The sequence below is a fragment of the Schistocerca americana genome, chromosome 8, assembly GCF_021461395.2.
Source record: "Schistocerca americana isolate TAMUIC-IGC-003095 chromosome 8, iqSchAmer2.1, whole genome shotgun sequence".
NCBI classification, from domain to species: domain Eukaryota; kingdom Metazoa; phylum Arthropoda; class Insecta; order Orthoptera; family Acrididae; genus Schistocerca; species Schistocerca americana.
In genome coordinates this window covers 61,791,934-61,811,349 of record NC_060126.1, presented here as the reverse complement: position 1 = coordinate 61,811,349, position 19,416 = coordinate 61,791,934, and the positions used below count along the sequence as shown (strand labels likewise).

Below are 19,416 nucleotides of genomic sequence, written 5' to 3'. Positions count from 1 at the left end.
ATTACCAGTTTCTAGCTCATCGGTAAAATAATAGACATATCAAAAATACCTTCTCTGCCAAGGAACAGAACGAAACTACCGGTAATAGTTTTGACCGGTCGGTTCTCCCCGCCCCTAGGTGACGGCCACTGTGGAGGTGCACCGGCCCCGCGAATGCGCACAGGGTGTGGCGTGCTCCGACTCGCCGGCCGCCTTGTCCCTGCCGACGCCCGCCAGGTGTTTGCAGCCTTCGCCGCTGCCACCAGCCGGCGCCACCGTCGCCAGGATCGCCTCCGCCGCTGACGTCACGGCGCCCAACTCTGTCAAACAGGTCAGTTTCCGGTTCCTCTCCCTAGTCCGGCTGCAGTTATAGACACATCACCGACGTGTCATTATCTTCTGCACAGTCACCCAATCCATCGTTTTCAAGAATCTCGTTCGTTTCCCAGGTGTATTCATTGCTTGCTCCCCGTCCCAAACCACCACCTGCTCCTGGCCATGGTCCAGGTAGAGAATTCGAAAATTATGGCGGAGGAAGTTCTGCGGGAAATAAGTTCTGACCCTGATCAGGAGATCTGTACTATCCTCTGTATCTGCAACAGTGTTCCCACCTACACAACTGGCCATTAAAATTGCCACACCAAGAAGAGATGCAGATGATAAACGGGTATTCATTGGACAAATATACTAGCACTGACATGTGATTACATTTTCACCAAATTTGGGTGCATAGATCCTGAGAAAACACTACCCAGAACAACCACCTCTGGCCATAATAACGGCCGTCATATGCCTGGATATTGAGTCAAACAGAGCTTGGATGGTGTGTACAGATACAGCTGCCCATGCAGCTTCAACACGATACCACAGTTCATCAAGAGGAGTGACTGGCGTATTGTGATGAGCCAGTTGCTCGCCCACCATTGACCAGACGTTTTCAATTGGTGAGAGATCTGGAGAATGTGCTGCCCAGGACAGCAGTCGAACATTTTCTGTATCCAAAAAGGCCTGTACAGGACTTTCAACATGCGGTCGTCCATTATCCTGCTGAAATGTAGGGTTTCGCAGGGATCAAATGAAGGGTAGAGCCACGGGCCGTAACACATCTGAAATGTAACGTCCACTGTTCAAAGTGCCGTCAATGCGAACAAGAGGTGACCGAGACGTGTAACCAGTGGCACCCCATACCATCACGCCAGGTGATACATCTGTATGGTGATGACGAATACTCGCTTCCAATGTGCTTTCACCGCGATGTCGCCAAACACGGATGCGACCATCGTGATGCTGTAAACACAACCTTGATTAATCCTAATAAATGACGTTTTGCCATTCATCCATCCAGGTTCGTCATTGAGTACACCATCGCAGGCGCTCCTGTCTGTGATGCATCGTCAAGGGTAACTGCAGCCATGGTCTCCGAGCTGATAGTCCATGCTCCTGCAAACGTCGTCGAACTGTTCGTGCAGATGGTTGTTGTCTTGCAAACGTTCCATCTGTTGACTCAGGGATCGAGACGTGGCTGCACGATCAGTTACAGCCATGCGGATAAGATGCCTGTCATCTCGACTGCTAGTGATACGAGGCCATTGGGATCCAGCACAGCGTTCCGTATTACCCTCCTGAACCCACTGACTCCATGTTCTGCTAACAGTCATTGGATCTCGACCAACGCGAGCAGCAATGTCGCGATACGATAAAGTGCAATCGCGATAGGCTACAATCCTACCCTTATCAAAGTCTGAAACGTGATGGTACGCATTCCTCTAACTCTAACGAGGCATCACAACAACGTTTCACCAGGCAACGTCGGTCAACTGCTATTTGTGTATGAGAAATCGGTTGGAAACTTTCCTCATGTCAGCACGTTGAAGGTGTCGCCACCGGCGCCAACCTTCTGTGAATGGTCTGAAAAGCTAATCATTTGCATATCACATCATCTTCTTCCCGTCGGTTAAATTTCGCGTCTGTAGCACGTTATCTTCGTGGTGTAGCAATGTTAATGGCCAATAGGTTCCCACCTACATTCTCCACCTGTTTACCTAATGAACTTCCACCATCGAACACCTTGTTCGAGAAGAGGGAATTTATTTATCTCCAACGCCACAATGTTGAAGTCTCGAAATCTGAACCCCAAGTCACGCGATGCCTCTGCCTCCTCCGGTACAAGGAGGACCAAATGCATGAGTGAAACGATCCACCCATTTGCCATAGCGAGGATCACTGTCTCCATAGGCACTGCTCGAGTCTCAAATCCGTTGCTGCGTCTAATGTTCCTCACTCCACATATTCCCACAGATGCAAGCCATACTCCCACCAATAAAGCAAGAACTCATCTTCTAGTCCAACCAGTCGACAGCCCAATCCATTCCAAAAATTCTTTCCACCCACATTTTAAAAAGAAGATATCCTCCACTTGTCAGTTTTGTCACAGTAGTCCTCGAAAACGTCAGTTCTTCCCAACATCCTCATTCTCTCCAATAAATTTCCCTAGATGCCTTCCACCTCAACATAACACCAGCCCACTATCAGGGAACATCTTCTTCTACCATATATCCATCCTACTCTAACCTACTGACCCTCACACCCTACTCTCCCAATGCTACTAATGCAGCAACAGCTATTTCTTTCCTCCCAACCTCTCAGATTCTAAACTACCTCTGGAACCCAGTCAGTCTATTACACTTATCTTTCACATCCAATGTAGGTTCCAACTTTCCCTCTACTCAATCACATTACCAACCACAATTTTGATTTCCAATATCCTATCCATTAGGTCCCTTCTCCTTGCATGTCTACCAACACTAAACATTAAGCTAACCACAATGAAGATGAGTTTAGTTTCTGAAGAAATTTAGAAACACATGAGGCACTTAGGTTGTGCAGATATTATTCGAAGTTTTTAAAGTATAAAGAAACTGATCACCTATCATAAACATTTTGATACAAACACAAAGAATGTAAGTACCAATAAAGCCACATTTATAGCATTTGTAGATTTAGAGAAAACGTTTGACAATGTTCACTGGAGTATACTCGTCGAATCTATGAAGGCGGCTGGCATAAAATAAAGAGAACGAAAGCTTATCTACAATGTGTACATAAACTAGACACAACTCTGTAGCTGAGTGGTCAGTGTGTCCAGCTTCTATGCAGAGGACTAGAGTTCGATTCCTTGTACTTCCAGGGAGTTTTACCTACTGCACCAGCTCACTCAGTATCGTGATGCTAATTGAGGAGCGACTTGAGCCAGTAGTAGTGGTTGTAAGGTCAACAAAAATGACAACGGCCAGCAGTGCTGAGTGATGATCCTATGTCTCTCCATACTGCATCCGAATGACGGCACTAGCAGAGGATGACACGGCAGTCGATCGGTCCCGACTGGCCCGTCTAGGCCAAAATGTGCAGAGTTTACTTTGCTTTGTATGGTGTTATAAGAATCAATGGACATGAAAGGGAAGCAGTAGTTGAGAATGGAGTGAGGCATGCTTGTAGCCTAATCCAGATATTAACACATCTCTACACTGAGGAAGCCGTGAAGGAAATAAAATGAAAATCTGGTAAGGAAATTAAAGTTCAACGAGAACACACAAAGAATCTGAGGTTTGCTGGTGACACAGTAATTCTTTCATGGACTTTCTAGGACTTGGAAGAGCAGCTGAATGGAATGGATTTTACCTTGGAAAGAGATTATAAAAGAACATTACCAAAAAACAAAGGTAACGGAATGTAGTTGAAACAAATCGGGCAATGCTGAGGCAATCAAATCGGGAAATAAGACGCTAAAAGTAGCAGGTGAGTTTCGCCATTTGGGCAAAGAATTAACTGTCGATGGCCAAAGAAGAGAGGATATAAAATTCAGAATACCAACAGAAAGAAAGAAAAGCGTTTCTGAAAAAGACACATTTGTTAACATCGAATATAAGTTTAAGTGAAAATGTGAACCATAAATAGTTGGGACAAAAAGTTCTGGGAATCGGAGTGATTCAAAACATTTTTTGGTTTGTGTATATCCCTGAGGCCACGAGTATATTTGTTTTTAGAGTGTTTATGCAAGTATCAGCCAAGTAGTTGTTCGAACCAAAGTGAGGACATGCGACAGAGTGAAAGAGACGTTTGAGACGACCCGGAGTACAATTGTAATTCTTTACTAATCAAAGTCATCTGAGAATTTGATTTCCTTAACTTGTAATTATTCCTTATTGTTTTACGTACCTTACTCACCCTTCTGTTCCTTTTAAATTAGAATTGGGAAAAAAATTCTTCTAGAAAAATATGCGTTTGCTGATCACATATATTACGATGACAAATTCTCAGTTTTCGATTACCTATCGATCCCGTCAATTTTGAGTCGATTGCGCGTCATGAAATTTAGAGTGGTTCTCACAAAAACGATAGGATGATGAGTCAAAATATCTTACGAGTCTTTCATTTTAGGCTGCACACGAGCGAGCTGTGATATACACTGATGGAAAAGAAAATCGAAACACCAAAAGAAATTAATGTGGGCTAATGAAATTTCGCGAATGCGTTTATCTAGGTAACATATTTAGGTGATTAACTTTGCAAGATCGCAGGTTTATGTAAATGCGAGACAAGCCTTTGCAGGTGTACTGGTACATTAATAACAGGTGTAGCCGCCAGAGAGCCGGCCGATGTGGCCGAGCGGTTCTAAGCGCTACAGTCTGGAACCGCGCTACCGCTACGGTCGCAGGTTCGAATCCGGCCTCGGGCATGGATGTGTATGATGTCCTTAGGTTAGTTAGGTTTAAGTAGTTCTAAGTTCTAGGGGACTGATGACCTCAGATGTTAAGTCCCATAGTGCTCAGAGCCATTTGAACCATTGTTTAACCGTCAGAATGCTAGCATGAATGGATTGTGTTGTACTGGGGCAGGATGCCAGTTTGTGGGCTGGAGTTCCACGCCTGCTGCACCGTACATTCTGGTAACCACCGCTACCAGCAATCGTGTACCGTAGTTACGTTCCTGGCAAGTCTTTCTGCAGTATCGCAGAAGAAACATTCAACTTCTCGTAGGCGTATTACACGACCGTGTTCAAACTCAATGAGGTGTTGACAATGGCGTCTTTCTCGCGATAAATGCATTCTTAATTAACATCAGCTCGGTACGTCCAATCTGAAAGGTAACTAATGCTCACGACCGTTACAGCGTGTATTTAAAGCAACCTGGTTCGCATACTCATAATGGAGCTACCAGCGTCAGTCTTATGCGACTGGGGCAGAAATTTCAATAGACATCATCTTTTAGATGAAGAAACATGCATATCAACTTTCGTTTATGCCGCACAAGTCCTTCTTCGTGTTGCGTTTTTTTCCCCGTCAGTGTTAACAGCCGAAGGCGTTCCCTTTGCCCACATTCTGATTCTGTTCATAGAGTTTCAACAAAATAGTTGGTTCTTAACTGGTTTCTTTCGCTTTGTTTCTAGCACGTTTCATGATCTTACAGTACAACTCCCTGCTTTAAGATCGACAACCTTCAGATCTCTTCGCCGGACGTCCTCCGTGTGAAATCGACATTCATCCCAACAATGTTTCCGACACGCAAAGGTTTCTTACAAGTCTACACAAGTCCTTATTATAGATGCAAAATATTGTTCCGCTGGTTCTTTAGATATTTATTAACACACAACAATTTTTACACAGTGTATACCTCCAACAATTCATAATCCTTCTTATTACATTTACGTTGATTACAGTTCCTCGTTGTTCTATGGAATTTGAGACTGCCGACTACTGAAATCCGTTCTGGACATTCCAGTTATCGGAGATGCTGTCGCTTTATAGCATCTCCAAGAAAACTAATCCTTCAGCTATGGTTGTCCTACCCGAAGGAAACACTATTAGAATTTTCTTGTTTATTTGTCAACTTTGTTAGTTCGTCAGATACCTTTATAGTGCAGCCTTGTTACGCAAAAGGACAAGAAGGTAATGTGCCGCAGATGAGAGCATATAATAAAAGGAACACGTGAAAGAACGTAGAAACAGTGCAGAGCTGAATTTGCTGTCTAAGTATAGTGTTTAGTTCCACGGGAAAGAAAAAAACATAAAAATCGTACGAAATAGTTTTAATTATTTTCCACTAAAATTTTATCATCTTAGCAAAGCAATTTTTCAAACCCTTAAAAAGTAATTACGACACTCATCATAGCTATGTTTTAATGTTAAATGTACCTTCCGTACTTTTAGATTTCAAAGATGCTGTAAGATCGTTATCTTTTCCATGTCTATGCAGGATTCACTCATATTTCTAAACTATGTATGCTGTAGACAAAATCTGCACAATTTATTTGTCCATGGATGGATATCGACTTCCTAAGGGGTACCGAGATTTGCTCTAAGCCATTTACAGAAAGTTTCTTCCTCCTCCAGCTTTTGCGAGAGCGTAAAATCGCCATTTAAGCGTAGACAGCTTTCTGAAACGCTCTACATTTTTGTTAGCTTATTCACTTTCTAAACAAATGTAGTTAATCATTGTCACATCCTTAACGCCGTATGCCAAACACAGAACGGCGGCGCGCTGTCCAGCTCGATAGGCGTGTCTGTATCGCTATTGGGCGGTGAGCCGTGGCGTCATGTGACGCGATGCGCCGAGTCAACCAACTAGCGTTGCAATACGATATCGCCGTCCCTGGTCGCAGACTCGGCGCGAATCGAGTTCAGCGGCCACAATCGATACATCGACTGCAACAGCTACGAGATGTCGAGAAACAAAAGCGGCAGAACAGCTGTGGTTCGGTGTAGTCATGGCCGGACCGAAGCTGTGCGTGCTTGCCTTCGCGTTAGCAGCGTGTGTTTCCGGAGGTTTGTCGACATGTTCGCAGTCGTCCTGCCCAAGGGATGAGACGTGTTGCACACTACCAGAAGGCGGGGAGGGCTGCTGTCCTTACAAAAACGCCATCTGCTGCCTCGATGGCATCCACTGCTGCCCTTTCGGTACCGTGTGTGACGAAGAACATCGCCGCTGCATAAGTGCTCTAGAGGAAGGGGACAGGGAGACCGCTCTCCTCGAGTTAATCGCCGCCCCAAACATCAGTGTGTCGTCCAACGAGCACTGCCCCGACGGAAGTACCTGTCCTGACGTTTCGACGTGCTGTATGACGACAACGAAACACTACGGCTGCTGCCCGTTCCAGCAGGGAGTCTGCTGCAGGGACTTGATCCACTGCTGCCCCTACGGAACCCACTGCATCGGGGGCGGGCTGTGCCGTCGCCAACAAACAGAGAACGACATTGAGGGAGCAGAAGCTGCACACACAAAGCAGGCGGTAATCGAAACGACAGCACGTCGCGGGGGCGTGTCTACCTGCACAGACACGACCTGCCCGCAGGATCAGACGTGCTGCGAACTGTCAGGGGGCGGAGAGGGCTGTTGCCCGTACCGGAACGCCATTTGCTGCCTCGATGGCATCCACTGCTGCCCCTTCGGCACTGTTTGCGACGAGGAGCACGGACGATGCATTGACGTTCTACAAGAGAAGAAAGAGCGTGTCGTTTTCGTCGAGCTGACCCCCGCCACCTCAACGAACGTCAGTGAGTCAAACGAGCACTGTCCGGACGGAAGCACCTGCCCCGGCGTCACGACATGCTGCATGATGCCGACGAAACATTACGGCTGCTGTCCGTACCAGCACGGAGTCTGCTGCAGGGACATGACCCACTGCTGCCCCTACGGAACACACTGCATCGGGGCTGGTCTTTGCAGTCGCCAAGAAAGCGAGAGCACCTTGGAAGCAGCCCGTGTGCAAGAGAAGGAGCAAGTTGTCGTCGCTGAAGGGTGCAGTGGAAGACAACAGAGATGCGGAAGTGACCAAACGTGCTGCGTGAAGAGAGATGGTTCAGCAGGATGTTGTCCAATGAAAAATGCCGTGTGTTGTCACGGGATCGATTCTTGCTGTCCAGAAGGATTCGTATGTAGCATCTTCGGGTGCCTGAAAGTGTAGGCTATCCGGGCTTTCATATTTCTGTATTAATTTTTGTACATACAATTTACACAGAAAGCTCTATTTCGCCTCATACAGTGCCGAATTTTGAATTAACTTGAAAAGGAGTGCGAAAAATATATGCGAGAGAGGCTGCTGCAGACGAAATTGCATGTGTAATAATGATACACAAAGTCAGGACCTTTAGGCACGTTTTCAGTGTATAAGTTATCCTATAATTCTTGTGATTATTGTATCACAAACTGTTTTTTGAAATTGTTAATCCAAGCCATATCAGCTTTATACATTCAGAATAGAAATAAAATGTTTTCTACAAACTGAGTTTTTTTCTGAGCGTTATCCTCTCATTTAGACAACTAACTCCGTCATTCTGTGGCAACATGAAGTTGAAATTCGGTTTATATATTTTTTTCTCATACTGGTTAGGGTTATATTTTAGTAGTCTACAATTTAAATGGAGTACCGAAAAAATTTAGCCACATTGGAACGTCTAAAAATAGATTATAATCGTCATTTAAAGTATCCCAGCATATCACAATACGAGAAATTATTCAATGTTATTTATTTAATGCAATTCGGTAATAAACTGTCAGTTGCATTATTAAAAAAATTGTGAGGAAAGAATGTGATAACCAGAAAAAATAATAAGTACATTCACCTAGAGGGCAGTTGTTCATATTTAACACAATATGTAGGAGAGTAATTTTTTTGGTATAGTTTTAATGAAACGGAAAATACAATAGCTTTTAGTTGTTTACAGGTGCACATGGTAGCCCAGTTTGGTGCAGTGCTGTACACTTTTTTTATTCCTTAGTGGACAAAATTCATTCTCATGGGCCACATACACTATACACATTTATAGTACATGTACAACTTCACTCATTGATGTCATTTCATTGTGCAGTTGCCATTATTGTGAAGTGCATCTCTGAAATGGCAGTTTTTTTTTTTTTTTTTTTTTTTTTTTTTGCTTCTGTTTCTTTTACTACATAACAATGCATATCCTAGTTAGACAATACAATGTCACTTTCATTCCATTCTTGTGGCTATAGTAATCACATTACAAATACATATGTAGAATTAATCAAATATTTTATAATCAAGACATGTTAATATGTATGTAGCGATCTGTTGGAAAGAAGCAGTTGCTCGAAAGCCAGTTAAGTCTGTGCTGTTATGTTTTGTGTGCTGCATGTCTGCTATTAGTGAGTGGTTAATTCCTCATTCTTATAGTTTGACCTGGAGTTTTAGGTATGCTGAATCCATAATGATTTACCTTGCTGTATTTTCTTACATCTTCATTTAATCTGTAGCTTTATGTGCTGAAAAGAACTTTGAAACTGTGTGAATCAGTTTGTACAAAGAGAATCAAGATATGAAAATGTCACAGTTTAATATATTTTATGCTCAAGTCTTCCACAGCAGATCACTTCCTGTCAGTTTACTAGTAGCAGGACTTCATCCAGACCTGTACGTTCACCATAACATGTTACATAGAAATGGTTCAAATTAAGTATGCAATAATGTTTCTCTACATACAAAAGGCATAATATAAAATTTAATGTTATTTTTACAGAAGAGCATATAACCACCAATTTTCAGAACAAATAAATGGGATCACTGTAATCAACCAAGCAGAAAAAGATTCTGGAATATTACTCAGTAACGAATTAGTTCCTAATCTGCAGTTCTAATGGGCCAAAAGCAAGAAGTAATGTGGAACTGTAGTTGCTTGTTGGTGACCTTGTCTGTCTTCTTTTACACATTCTGCTGTTTGATAGCAGGGCAGTCTTGTAGTAGTGCTTAGATACTTTCCAATGCAATTGACCAGCTTTTGCCCTAGAACTGTCTCATGATATCACAGGTAACTAGTGTTTTTTTCTTTTATAAGGTAGTGCATTCTGTGTTGGTGAATTATGATGAACAGATATTTATGAATTTGTTTGTTTGACATTTCTTGTGCTTGAGATATATTATCAGATGATAAACACCTGTCAGCTTGGTACTAGTCCTGTGAGGTTTTAACACAAGATTCACCATTTAGGATGGTTCTCTGTAGCAGGAAACCTTGTGTGGTGTGTCCTTCATGAATGGTGTTAGGACAGGCAATTACATTCTACTGACAAATCAGCACACCCATTAAGTGTGATAATGCACAATGTTCTTTAGAATTATTTATCAAATGGTGTTTGTAGGCTATAAAAAATTGAAACCAAGTTGTAACTACCAGAAAAAACATGCTTAAGTGAAACAAACAGTAATACTAAAAAGCTTAGGATGGTCTTCTTGCAGGGCTACCATTCTTGTTTTGGTCACATATATTTCCTTGTTTAGTTTCATGTGTTAACAGTTCATAGTGTATTCCTCATGTTGGCAGATCTGCATCTGCATTTCTTTTTGTAGCTTCCAGCATTTTTACTTCTGATCAAGTACATCAAAAATACTAAAATAATAGCCAAAACAAAGGTAAGAAAGATAATTGCATTAAGTTTAATTTCTCAACCTTTAAATTGAAATGCATGTGTTGGCAAATAAAGCAAAAAAATTGGTTTTGTGATTATTAATAAATGAAATACACACAAACTCAAAATACAACATACTACAGACTTTATTCACTTGATTAAATAATTATCACTTCTGTAGTAACACCATAAAACATAATTAGGGGAAAATATGAATTTATTTCAACAAATTAATGTAAACCTAAAACAGAACAGTTTTATGAACTACAAGGTGGAGTCATGGGATGGTGAGGTTAGGTTTCCTGAAGAGAGATGTAGTGAATAAGACGACTTATTTATCAATTTATTTAGCTCTCATATTATCACATTCATGATATTGGACTTGTCATTGTACAGAACAGTATAAAGTTATATATTAAATATTTACATCATGTACAAAATCTTATTGGTATCAACGCATCTTTATAACAAAAACATTATTCTGCGTATGTACATACAGATAGAATAAAAGCTTGCAAAACCCCTTGGTCGATTTTACTAAAACTATTAAATACCAGTTCTTTTGTTAACTGGGCATAGTAACACAGAGCACAAAAGTGAGGTGCTGGATTACATACATACATGGATGAAAGAAGTTTGGTTTTATCTTGGAATGGTTGATAATTATGAATTTTTGTTTGGAGAGTTATGAAAGACCTACAGATTTGAGAAAAATTCCAGGTATTCATTAATGCTGTAGAAGCTGTTGTTTATTAGTAGATTTTCCAACGTTAATAGTGACGTACAATTTATATTTGTGTAATCACAGATTAAAGTATTAGTAATCAAGTAGTTCATTATTAGTCATTGCCTGTTGTTGGCACAGATATAGGGGCTGTTTTTGAAAATTATGCATAATTAAGTAAGTAATGAACATGATCAGTTGGTTAAATTATGCTCAGTGGAATGTCTCTGAATAACATAATAAAATGATCTGAAAGAATTACACGAGTTTCATTAATTATGGGATAAATTACAGACTTTGCTTTGTTGACAGAATAAAGACAGTTTAAAGTTCTTATACATTGTACATAACAGTCCCAGTAAGAAGTATTTCATCATGAGTATTGCTCAAAATATGGTGAATATGGATTGGCTGCAGCAGATTACACTGGCTGGGGACTGGACTGACTCACTAACGTGCAGCCTTTACAAAAATGTTGGATAAACTAATTCGGAGACAGAGTAATGGTTAGTTGGAACACCTTAAGAACAAATCGTCAATGAAAGATTTTGAAATACTTTTTCATTTTATGTGTGGCAGATTTTTACCCTGATGACGAGCTGCAATTATTCATAGCATACATGGAAGCAAGTGAAAAGCTGTTTTTTCTTCAACTAATGAAATTTTATTTTATATGAGCCTGTGTTTTGACATCATTGTATTTAATATGTTGTTGTATGGGAATGACTGTGTTTGTCAGTAACAAACTATGCTTTTGATGGGGTAAATAATGACTTTTTTGACACAAAAATTACTGGAGTCAGTTTGTTGTATTTACTTTGTCCTTACCTCAGCTGTCAGGCACACGCAGTTCACAATGTGATGCAAGGAATGGAAAATTGTACTGTAGACACATCGCCTGTTAGTACTATCTGGCACGGGTCCCACATATTAGAGCAATATTCTGGAACCAGTTTCATGAGTGATTTGTAAGCAATCTCCTTTGTAGACTGTTGTCAACTGCTGACATGTATGTGATTCTGAGTCCACTCCACCAAAAAAATATACAATATGTGGTACAAATTATTTTATGAATAATGCAGTTTTGTTAACTAGTGAAACAGTTTCTAGTTGTAATAGCTTACACTGTTCAAAATCAGTGTATTAGTTAAACTTCCTAAACTGGAATGATTGTCACAATTATCACAACTAACTATTGTTACATTAGGGTTCCTCATGCCAGTATTGTTGTACAAAATTTATCTGAAGTTGAAACTGTACCACATTTGAGTAGAAACTCAAATTTTCAAAGTTAATCTCCATGGTCATCATCTGGAAATGATTGTGTGCTGAGAGTGAAGGGAGCCTCTCACACAGTTCTGGTCTGTAACTGAAATGTATCTCGTACGCAAAGAGGCATCACGTGAAAATTATGAAAGCAAATGCAGGGAATTGGGAGTGACAGTGGCACTGTTCTCCTCTCCCCATGTGGACTGGAATCACAATGTGACAGGGGGGAACGGAGACCATCATCAGTCCTTTCGTTCCCTACTGAATGCCTGGTGAAATCAGATAGGAAACTGAAAATATCCAGATATTCAAAACCAGACTAAAAGAATAAACTGCCTGTTAATGTATGACTTCAGGTGATCCATATCCACCTACAGTGAGTCACATCTTTACTCTAAAAAGACTTGCATTTTGGTTTTTATCAGTTAAAACACTGATTATGGTGCATGTATGGTGTCAACCATACCTCATACAAAGAATTTAGTGGAACTCAAGAATTTTGACTCAAACATGTTACTAACATACAAGAGAGAAGAAAAGGTATGACTTCTAGCTGACATCCACTGATGAGACCATGTTAACAGAGGCAAAACGTGCATATGAGTTTAAGCATATCCAGCTGCAGCATGCAAAATGTGTTTTGTTTGATACATCTTATGTAGCTGCTGTGGAAAAGGTCACTAAAATTCCAATATTCAATCACCACCTAACAGTAAAGAGGGTGTTAATCTTAAAAACTGGCATTTCTACTGAAGTATGATGTATGAATTCTGAAAGAATTTATACAGTAATTAACTACTGGCAAACTTGAGAATGTTGAATTCTTCATCATAAGTTGTCTGATGTCTTCCTTTAAAAATACTCCATTAATAGATCAACCCTTGTTTTTTGTTTGCTGTCATTATATTCAATGCACTTTGTTATCTAGTGGAAGATAGCTTACAAATCTCCTGAGCTGCTGTGCAATATTACGAGTATGAAATGTATTATAAGGTTTTCGTGTGACAGGGTCTCGTACCCAGGCTGTTGTGAAAAGAACATAATGTGTTCATGGAGTAGCCAACTCATCAGCAAATTTTAAGCAATTCACCATTTATGTTGAATTTTTAACAATAATGGAAATTCCTGGGTGGCACAGTATGTAAAGTAGGGGAAAGGCAACCACTCATATATAGCAATTTGGTGCATTAACACAGTAACAAAACAGAAAACAGCATTCACACTAGCTTCTGAACACTAACTCTTTTTCCAGTGATAGTTCCACATTCACACACACAGATACACAAATGCACATTCCTGTGGCCACAGAAAGACTAATTATTGATACTCAATTATTGAAAACAATTTACTGAGCTTTTCAAGTCAATAAACTTTACCAACAGCCATACCCTTTAAGATATTTTATTTTATTTTGAAAGCAACCAGTTTTGGCAATTAATTTTGCCATCTTCAGGCAAAATGAATTGCAACACATCACAGAAACCAGTAGCAAAACCCTAGTCTGTGTTCATAGTCCACCACAGCTCTTGGACAGGGTTGAAATTAAATGGATGCTCGCAGTCAACCCTCAAAACCTCCCAGACTAACTGATGAGTGGCCCCCATGTCATGTCCAACCACTCGAGTACTTGTCGTAGGTGCTTCATCAAAGCACTCAAGAACAGTCTCTTGAAATGCAGCATCCTGTTGTGTTCAAGGTCTTCCAGCATTACCATGATATCCCGCTATCGAGCCTGTTTCACAAAGTCGTTGGTGAATTGCTGTAAACGTTTGTGGGTGTGGATGGTGTCTTTCTGCATAATATCTCATTGTTCTTCAAATGAATACTGTGCTGCCATGCTTACTGTATGACTTAATTGCAGGTGACTTTGTGCACTCTGAAGCAAAGCTTACATATGAATACATGTGATGTGAGGTGGAGACAAACAGCAAGATGTATTTGACACATGTGTGTATCACGTTGAGCCAGTGATGGGGCGAGGGATGTTTGTATGTGTGAACCAACAGCCATAGTGCTGCCCATCAACAGACAAACAGCAACAGGGCAGTCCCATGGCCAATCAGAGTGCGTGGCACCAAGTTTCTGTAGTTTCAAAATGGTGCATTGTCAACCTACACAACATTGGTAATTTTTGTTACTACTGGCATCAGCTATCCAGGGTTAAAATTTCGTGACCCAATTTTTCTCCGCACTGTATATAATGCATTTTAGAAGTAATTACAAAAATTATCTGTTTGAGTAGGTTAGCACTAAACGTAATTTGTTGTTAGTAGGGCTGACATGTAGTCAGCAGTGGTTACTTCAGATTGTTAGTGTATGACTCTGTTTCTTGATGGAATTTATGGAACACAGTGTGTGAACAAATGAATAAAAAGGACATTTTTTTCTAGCTTTGACCATTACTTTCTCCTGTGAGAATATGGGACACTTTTTACAAAGTTCTTGTATATGAATGGCTGCTGATAACTTTGAGGTTGAATTCTTGAATGCCAATAAACTTTGTTGCACAGTAAACGTAGGCCCAGAGTGACACCATCTGTGAACATTCCATTTCATGCACTGTTTGCCCCTTTTTCCATTATTAATAACAAAATAAAAAGCTAACACTCACATATACTGTAAAAGCACTTACACAAAATGAATACATCAGTCATTACTGATGGAACTCGATAATTAGCAGTAAAAAATGTTGACTACAGAAAAAGATTGTCAGTATAGTAAAACAAATTAAATACAGAGATTCCTGTAGGCCAATATCTAAAAGTCAGTGTAGTGTCCTGGCTTGTTTATATGGCTACAAAATATTAATATTCACAAAAAGAAATACCTTAAAAGAAGAAAATATCTTAAAGCATATCTGTGATATTCACTCTCATGATTGTAGGCGGAAGTGTAACCTACATGACTATACAGTAAGTACAAACATTTGTAAAGGATGAGTATACTGTTCTGAAATTATGCAGTAGAACTACATGCCATACTATTTAAAATAGCTATTAAGTTTATATAAGTTTAAAGTGACCATTGCTTCTATTCTGTTTCTGAGTTTTGCAGCACCATAAAAATTAGTGTAATTGATCAAATATTTTTAGCCATTTCCAGACTCAGTTTTCACTCTGCAGTGAATTGTACACTGACTTCAAACTGTGTGCCAGACTGAAACTCAAACCTGGGATCTTATTGTCAAGTGATCTTTCACATAACCGAAAGAAAATCTGGTCGTATGTAAAGGCTGTTAGTGGCACTAAAGTTAGTGTCCAGTCCGAAGCAAATGAGACAGAAACTTAAATGGAAAGTAGCAAAACAAAAGCTGAAATGCTTAACTCCATTTTCAAATGTTCCTTTACAAAGGAAACCCCAGGAGAATTGCCCCAATTTAATCCTCATATAGATGAAAAGATGAATGAAATAAGTATCAGTGTCAGTGGCGTTGAGAAACAGCAGAAATTGTTAAAACTGATCAAAGCTGCAGGATCCAATGGAATCCCTGTCAGATTCTCTACTGAATTTGTGGCTGAGTTAGCCCCTCTCCTAACTACCTATTGTAGCTCGCTCAAACAAAAAATCGTGTCCATTTCTTGGATAAAGGCCCAGGTCAAACTACTATCCAATATCCTTGACATTGATTTGCTGTAGAATTGTAGGACATATTCTCAGCTCAAATGTAATGAGGTATCTTGAACAGAATGACCTCCTCAATGCCAACCAGCATGCATTTCGGAAACATTGATCATGTGAAACCCACTCACGCTTTTCTCACATGACATACTGAAAGCTTTGGATCAAGGCAACCAGGTAGATACTGTACTTCTTTATTTCCAAAAAGTGTTTTACTCAGTACTGCATGCACACTTATTGCCAAAAGTACAGTTATATGGGGTATCAAGTGAAATTTGTGACTGTATTGAGAACTTTTTGGTAGGGAGGAAAGAGCATGATATCTTGGATGGAGAGTCATCATCAGATGTAGAAGTAAATTCGAGTGTGCCCCAAGGAAGTGTGTTGGGACCCTTGTTGTACATGTATATTAATGACCTTGCAGATAATGTTAATAGTAAAACCAGGCGTTTTGCAGATGATGCAGTTATATATAGTGAAGTACTATCTGAAAGAAGCTGCATAAATACTCAGTCAGATTTTGATAAGATTTCAGTGTGGTGCAGAAATTGGCAACTTTCTCTAAATGTTGAGAAATGTAAAATTTTGCTTTTCACAAAATGAAAAATGGTAGTATCCTATGAGTGTAATATCAATGAATCACTATTTAAATCGACCAACTCAAACAAATACCTGGGTGTAACATTTTGTAGGGATATGAAATGGAATGATCACACAGGTTCAGTTGTGGGTAAAGCAGTTTATGAACTTTGATTTATTGGTAGAATACTGGCAAAGAGCACTCAGTCTGCAAAGGAGATTGCTTACAAATCACTCATGCAACTGGTTCTAGAATATTGCTCTAGTGTGTGGGAGCTGTGCCAGATAGGACTAAAAGGGGATATTGAATGTACATGAAGAAAGGCAGGGCAAATTGTCACTGGTTTGTTTAATCCATGGGAGAATGTCACAGAGGATACTGAAGGAACTGAACTGGAAGATGCTTGAAGATAGATGTAAACTATCCTGAGAAGGTCTGATAAACAAGTTTCAGGAACTGGCTTTAAATGATTACAGTAGGAATATGCTACAACCCACTATGTATCACTCACACAAGGATCTTGAGGATAAGATTAGAATAATTATTGCACATCAATGGAGCAGGACGAAAGCCTAATAACTGGTACAATGGTATGTACCCTCTGCAATGCGCCTTGTGGCACTTTACAGAAAATAGATGTAGATGGGACCTTTGCTGTTTGTAAATAAGTGCTTTACTGATTGAACTGTATGACCATGACCCATGAGTTGTCCTCACAGCTATACTTCCACAGCACCTCTCCCCCACCTTCTGAACTTCCCAGAAGTTGTGCTGCATACCTTATACACTCCACTGCAGCATAAAATTCATTCTGGAAAGAATCACCTAGACAGGAAGGTACGAGATGAGGCACTAGTGGCATAAAATTTTGAGGTGAGGTTGTAAGTACTGCTGTGACAGCTAAGTCAGTGAAGCACTTGCCTGCAAAAACCAAAGGCCCCAAGTTTGAGTCCTGGGCCAAAACACAGTTTTAATCTTGTAGGAAGTTTCATACTTAACTACAATTATTACTTTCAGCCATGTTACTTATTCTTACAATAATGTTACAAATATGCAAGAAATACTGAATTATTATTTCGTAGTTGTACTACTTACTAATTGTATTTGGTATCTTAGACCTGTTTCATCTTATACCATACATACAAACAATGTAACATATTGAGATTCACAGGACTGATAAAGCACTACAAAAACAAATGAGGAAAGCACATTCACACAAGTGTTCCATGTGGATGCTTTCACTGTGTTTGCTAATTGCTATGCCTACAGGTGAAATTTACCCACAAGCACAGAGGGAGCACCATGACTGCCAGCGCTGTGAGGCAGGCCGTCAACTGCGACCGGGCGGCGCGGGGCGACCGGCTCGCTGGCAGTAGCGCCACGGATTTCTCACGGCCAGAGACTCTCGACAATGACCCCTGCCGCTCGGAGAGCAATAACAATGATGACAGTGGGAAGGTGGTAGGCAGCCGCCACGCGCAGCAGAACTCGGCAAGGTCGACACCGGCAGTGGTGCGGTCGCGGCGCGACTGCCGGTCCGACCGTCAGGCTCTCGAGTCGCTGCCATTGCTGTCTGGCATCGCCGCCGGATCGGACGGGGTTCCCCCCTACCCGCGCAAGAAGTACACGTACCCCATTACCGCCATCGGCAAGGGCGAGAGCAGCGTCTGAGGCCTCCTGCCGACACTGCACATCGAGTGTTTACGCTTTCTCCTTTGACCTCGTGAACTGAACTGGAATGCCTGTCGAGCAGTGTTTCTCACTTCATCATTGCAAAAGTAATTGGAGATAAGATGAAACGATATCATTTATCTCTTGAGACTGAGTAATTCTGATCTTAATATAGATGATAAATGAAATCTGTAAAATACAGAGTGCTGCTGTATGTCAAAATAAGTGCAGTGAGGTGCTTTGTGACATTCTTGTTGACATGTGAATTGTATCAGTATTTTTACCCTGTTCTGTTATTAGCAGTCTTCGTGTATTTCTCTGCTTGTGATGTCAAACAGTGTGTGGTTGTTCCCCTCAGAGAAGCAGAAATGTTTTTAATAAAAACTAACAAGAATTGTCTTATTTAGTGTGACACTATATCAGATGTATTTTTAGATATTTGACTGAAAATAATGGTTTCTCAAGATAAAGCAAGTCTAAGATACTGCTGGTGCATTAAAAAGTGAGATTTTGGCTTCATACTTATAATCACTCTCACTTTAAAAAATGGCTTATTTGGAGGACTTTTCTATTATTTCTTTCAGAATAATATGCATGATTACTTCCAATTTGTGACTATGTGACTGTGATGGAATGAGAGATAGGTTGAGCTCTAGGTACACAATTGAATGAATATGCCTGGAGACATCTGTACCATGCAAAAATGGTTTTTGTAACTGTTATAAAACATAAGAATGATGAATCTGTTAGAACCAATTAAAAGAGTGTGTTGTGCCCAGTAAGAAAATAAGTGAAATGACTTGACAATTTTCAGAAATCTGTAACCAGCACCGCTCATCTGTGAAGAAATCTGAAAAAGTGAACACAAATTTTTAAGAAAGCAAATGCATGTAAGAAATGTAAGTATATTACTAGACATGTCTTTTGAACCAACTATAAGACTCCATGTTTCGACAACTATCCCCTATTAATTTTAGAGCAGAGACCCTGTTAATTGGTCTTATAAACGGTCTTGTATAAAGGATACTCTTTTTTATAACCTACTCCTCATTTTCTTTTAAGAAAAGTTGCACTTTGTCCAAGCCATGATAAATCATCATTTGTATCTTGTAGCAAGTGTACACTAACATCACCTTGTCTCTTCAACCACTCT

At 40.4% G+C, this 19,416-nt stretch overlaps 2 protein-coding genes across 2 annotated transcripts; both read left to right on the top strand.

Annotated features, from left to right (window-relative positions):
- Positions 1-231: 231 nt before the first annotated feature.
- LOC124545339 lies at positions 232-18,649 on the top strand. The gene is made up of 2 exons (XM_047124237.1): positions 232-310; positions 17,862-18,649. Exon 2 carries the CDS (start codon positions 17,895-17,897, stop codon positions 18,261-18,263), a length of 369 nt encoding a protein of 122 aa, XP_046980193.1. The 5' UTR covers positions 232-310; positions 17,862-17,894; the 3' UTR covers positions 18,264-18,649.
- Positions 6,712-8,256, top strand: LOC124545338 (progranulin-like). The gene has a single exon (XM_047124236.1). The coding sequence runs from the start codon at positions 6,743-6,745 to the stop codon at positions 7,937-7,939; it is 1,197 nt and encodes a 398-aa protein (XP_046980192.1). The 5' UTR covers positions 6,712-6,742; the 3' UTR covers positions 7,940-8,256.
- Positions 18,650-19,416: the final 767 nt, after the last annotated feature.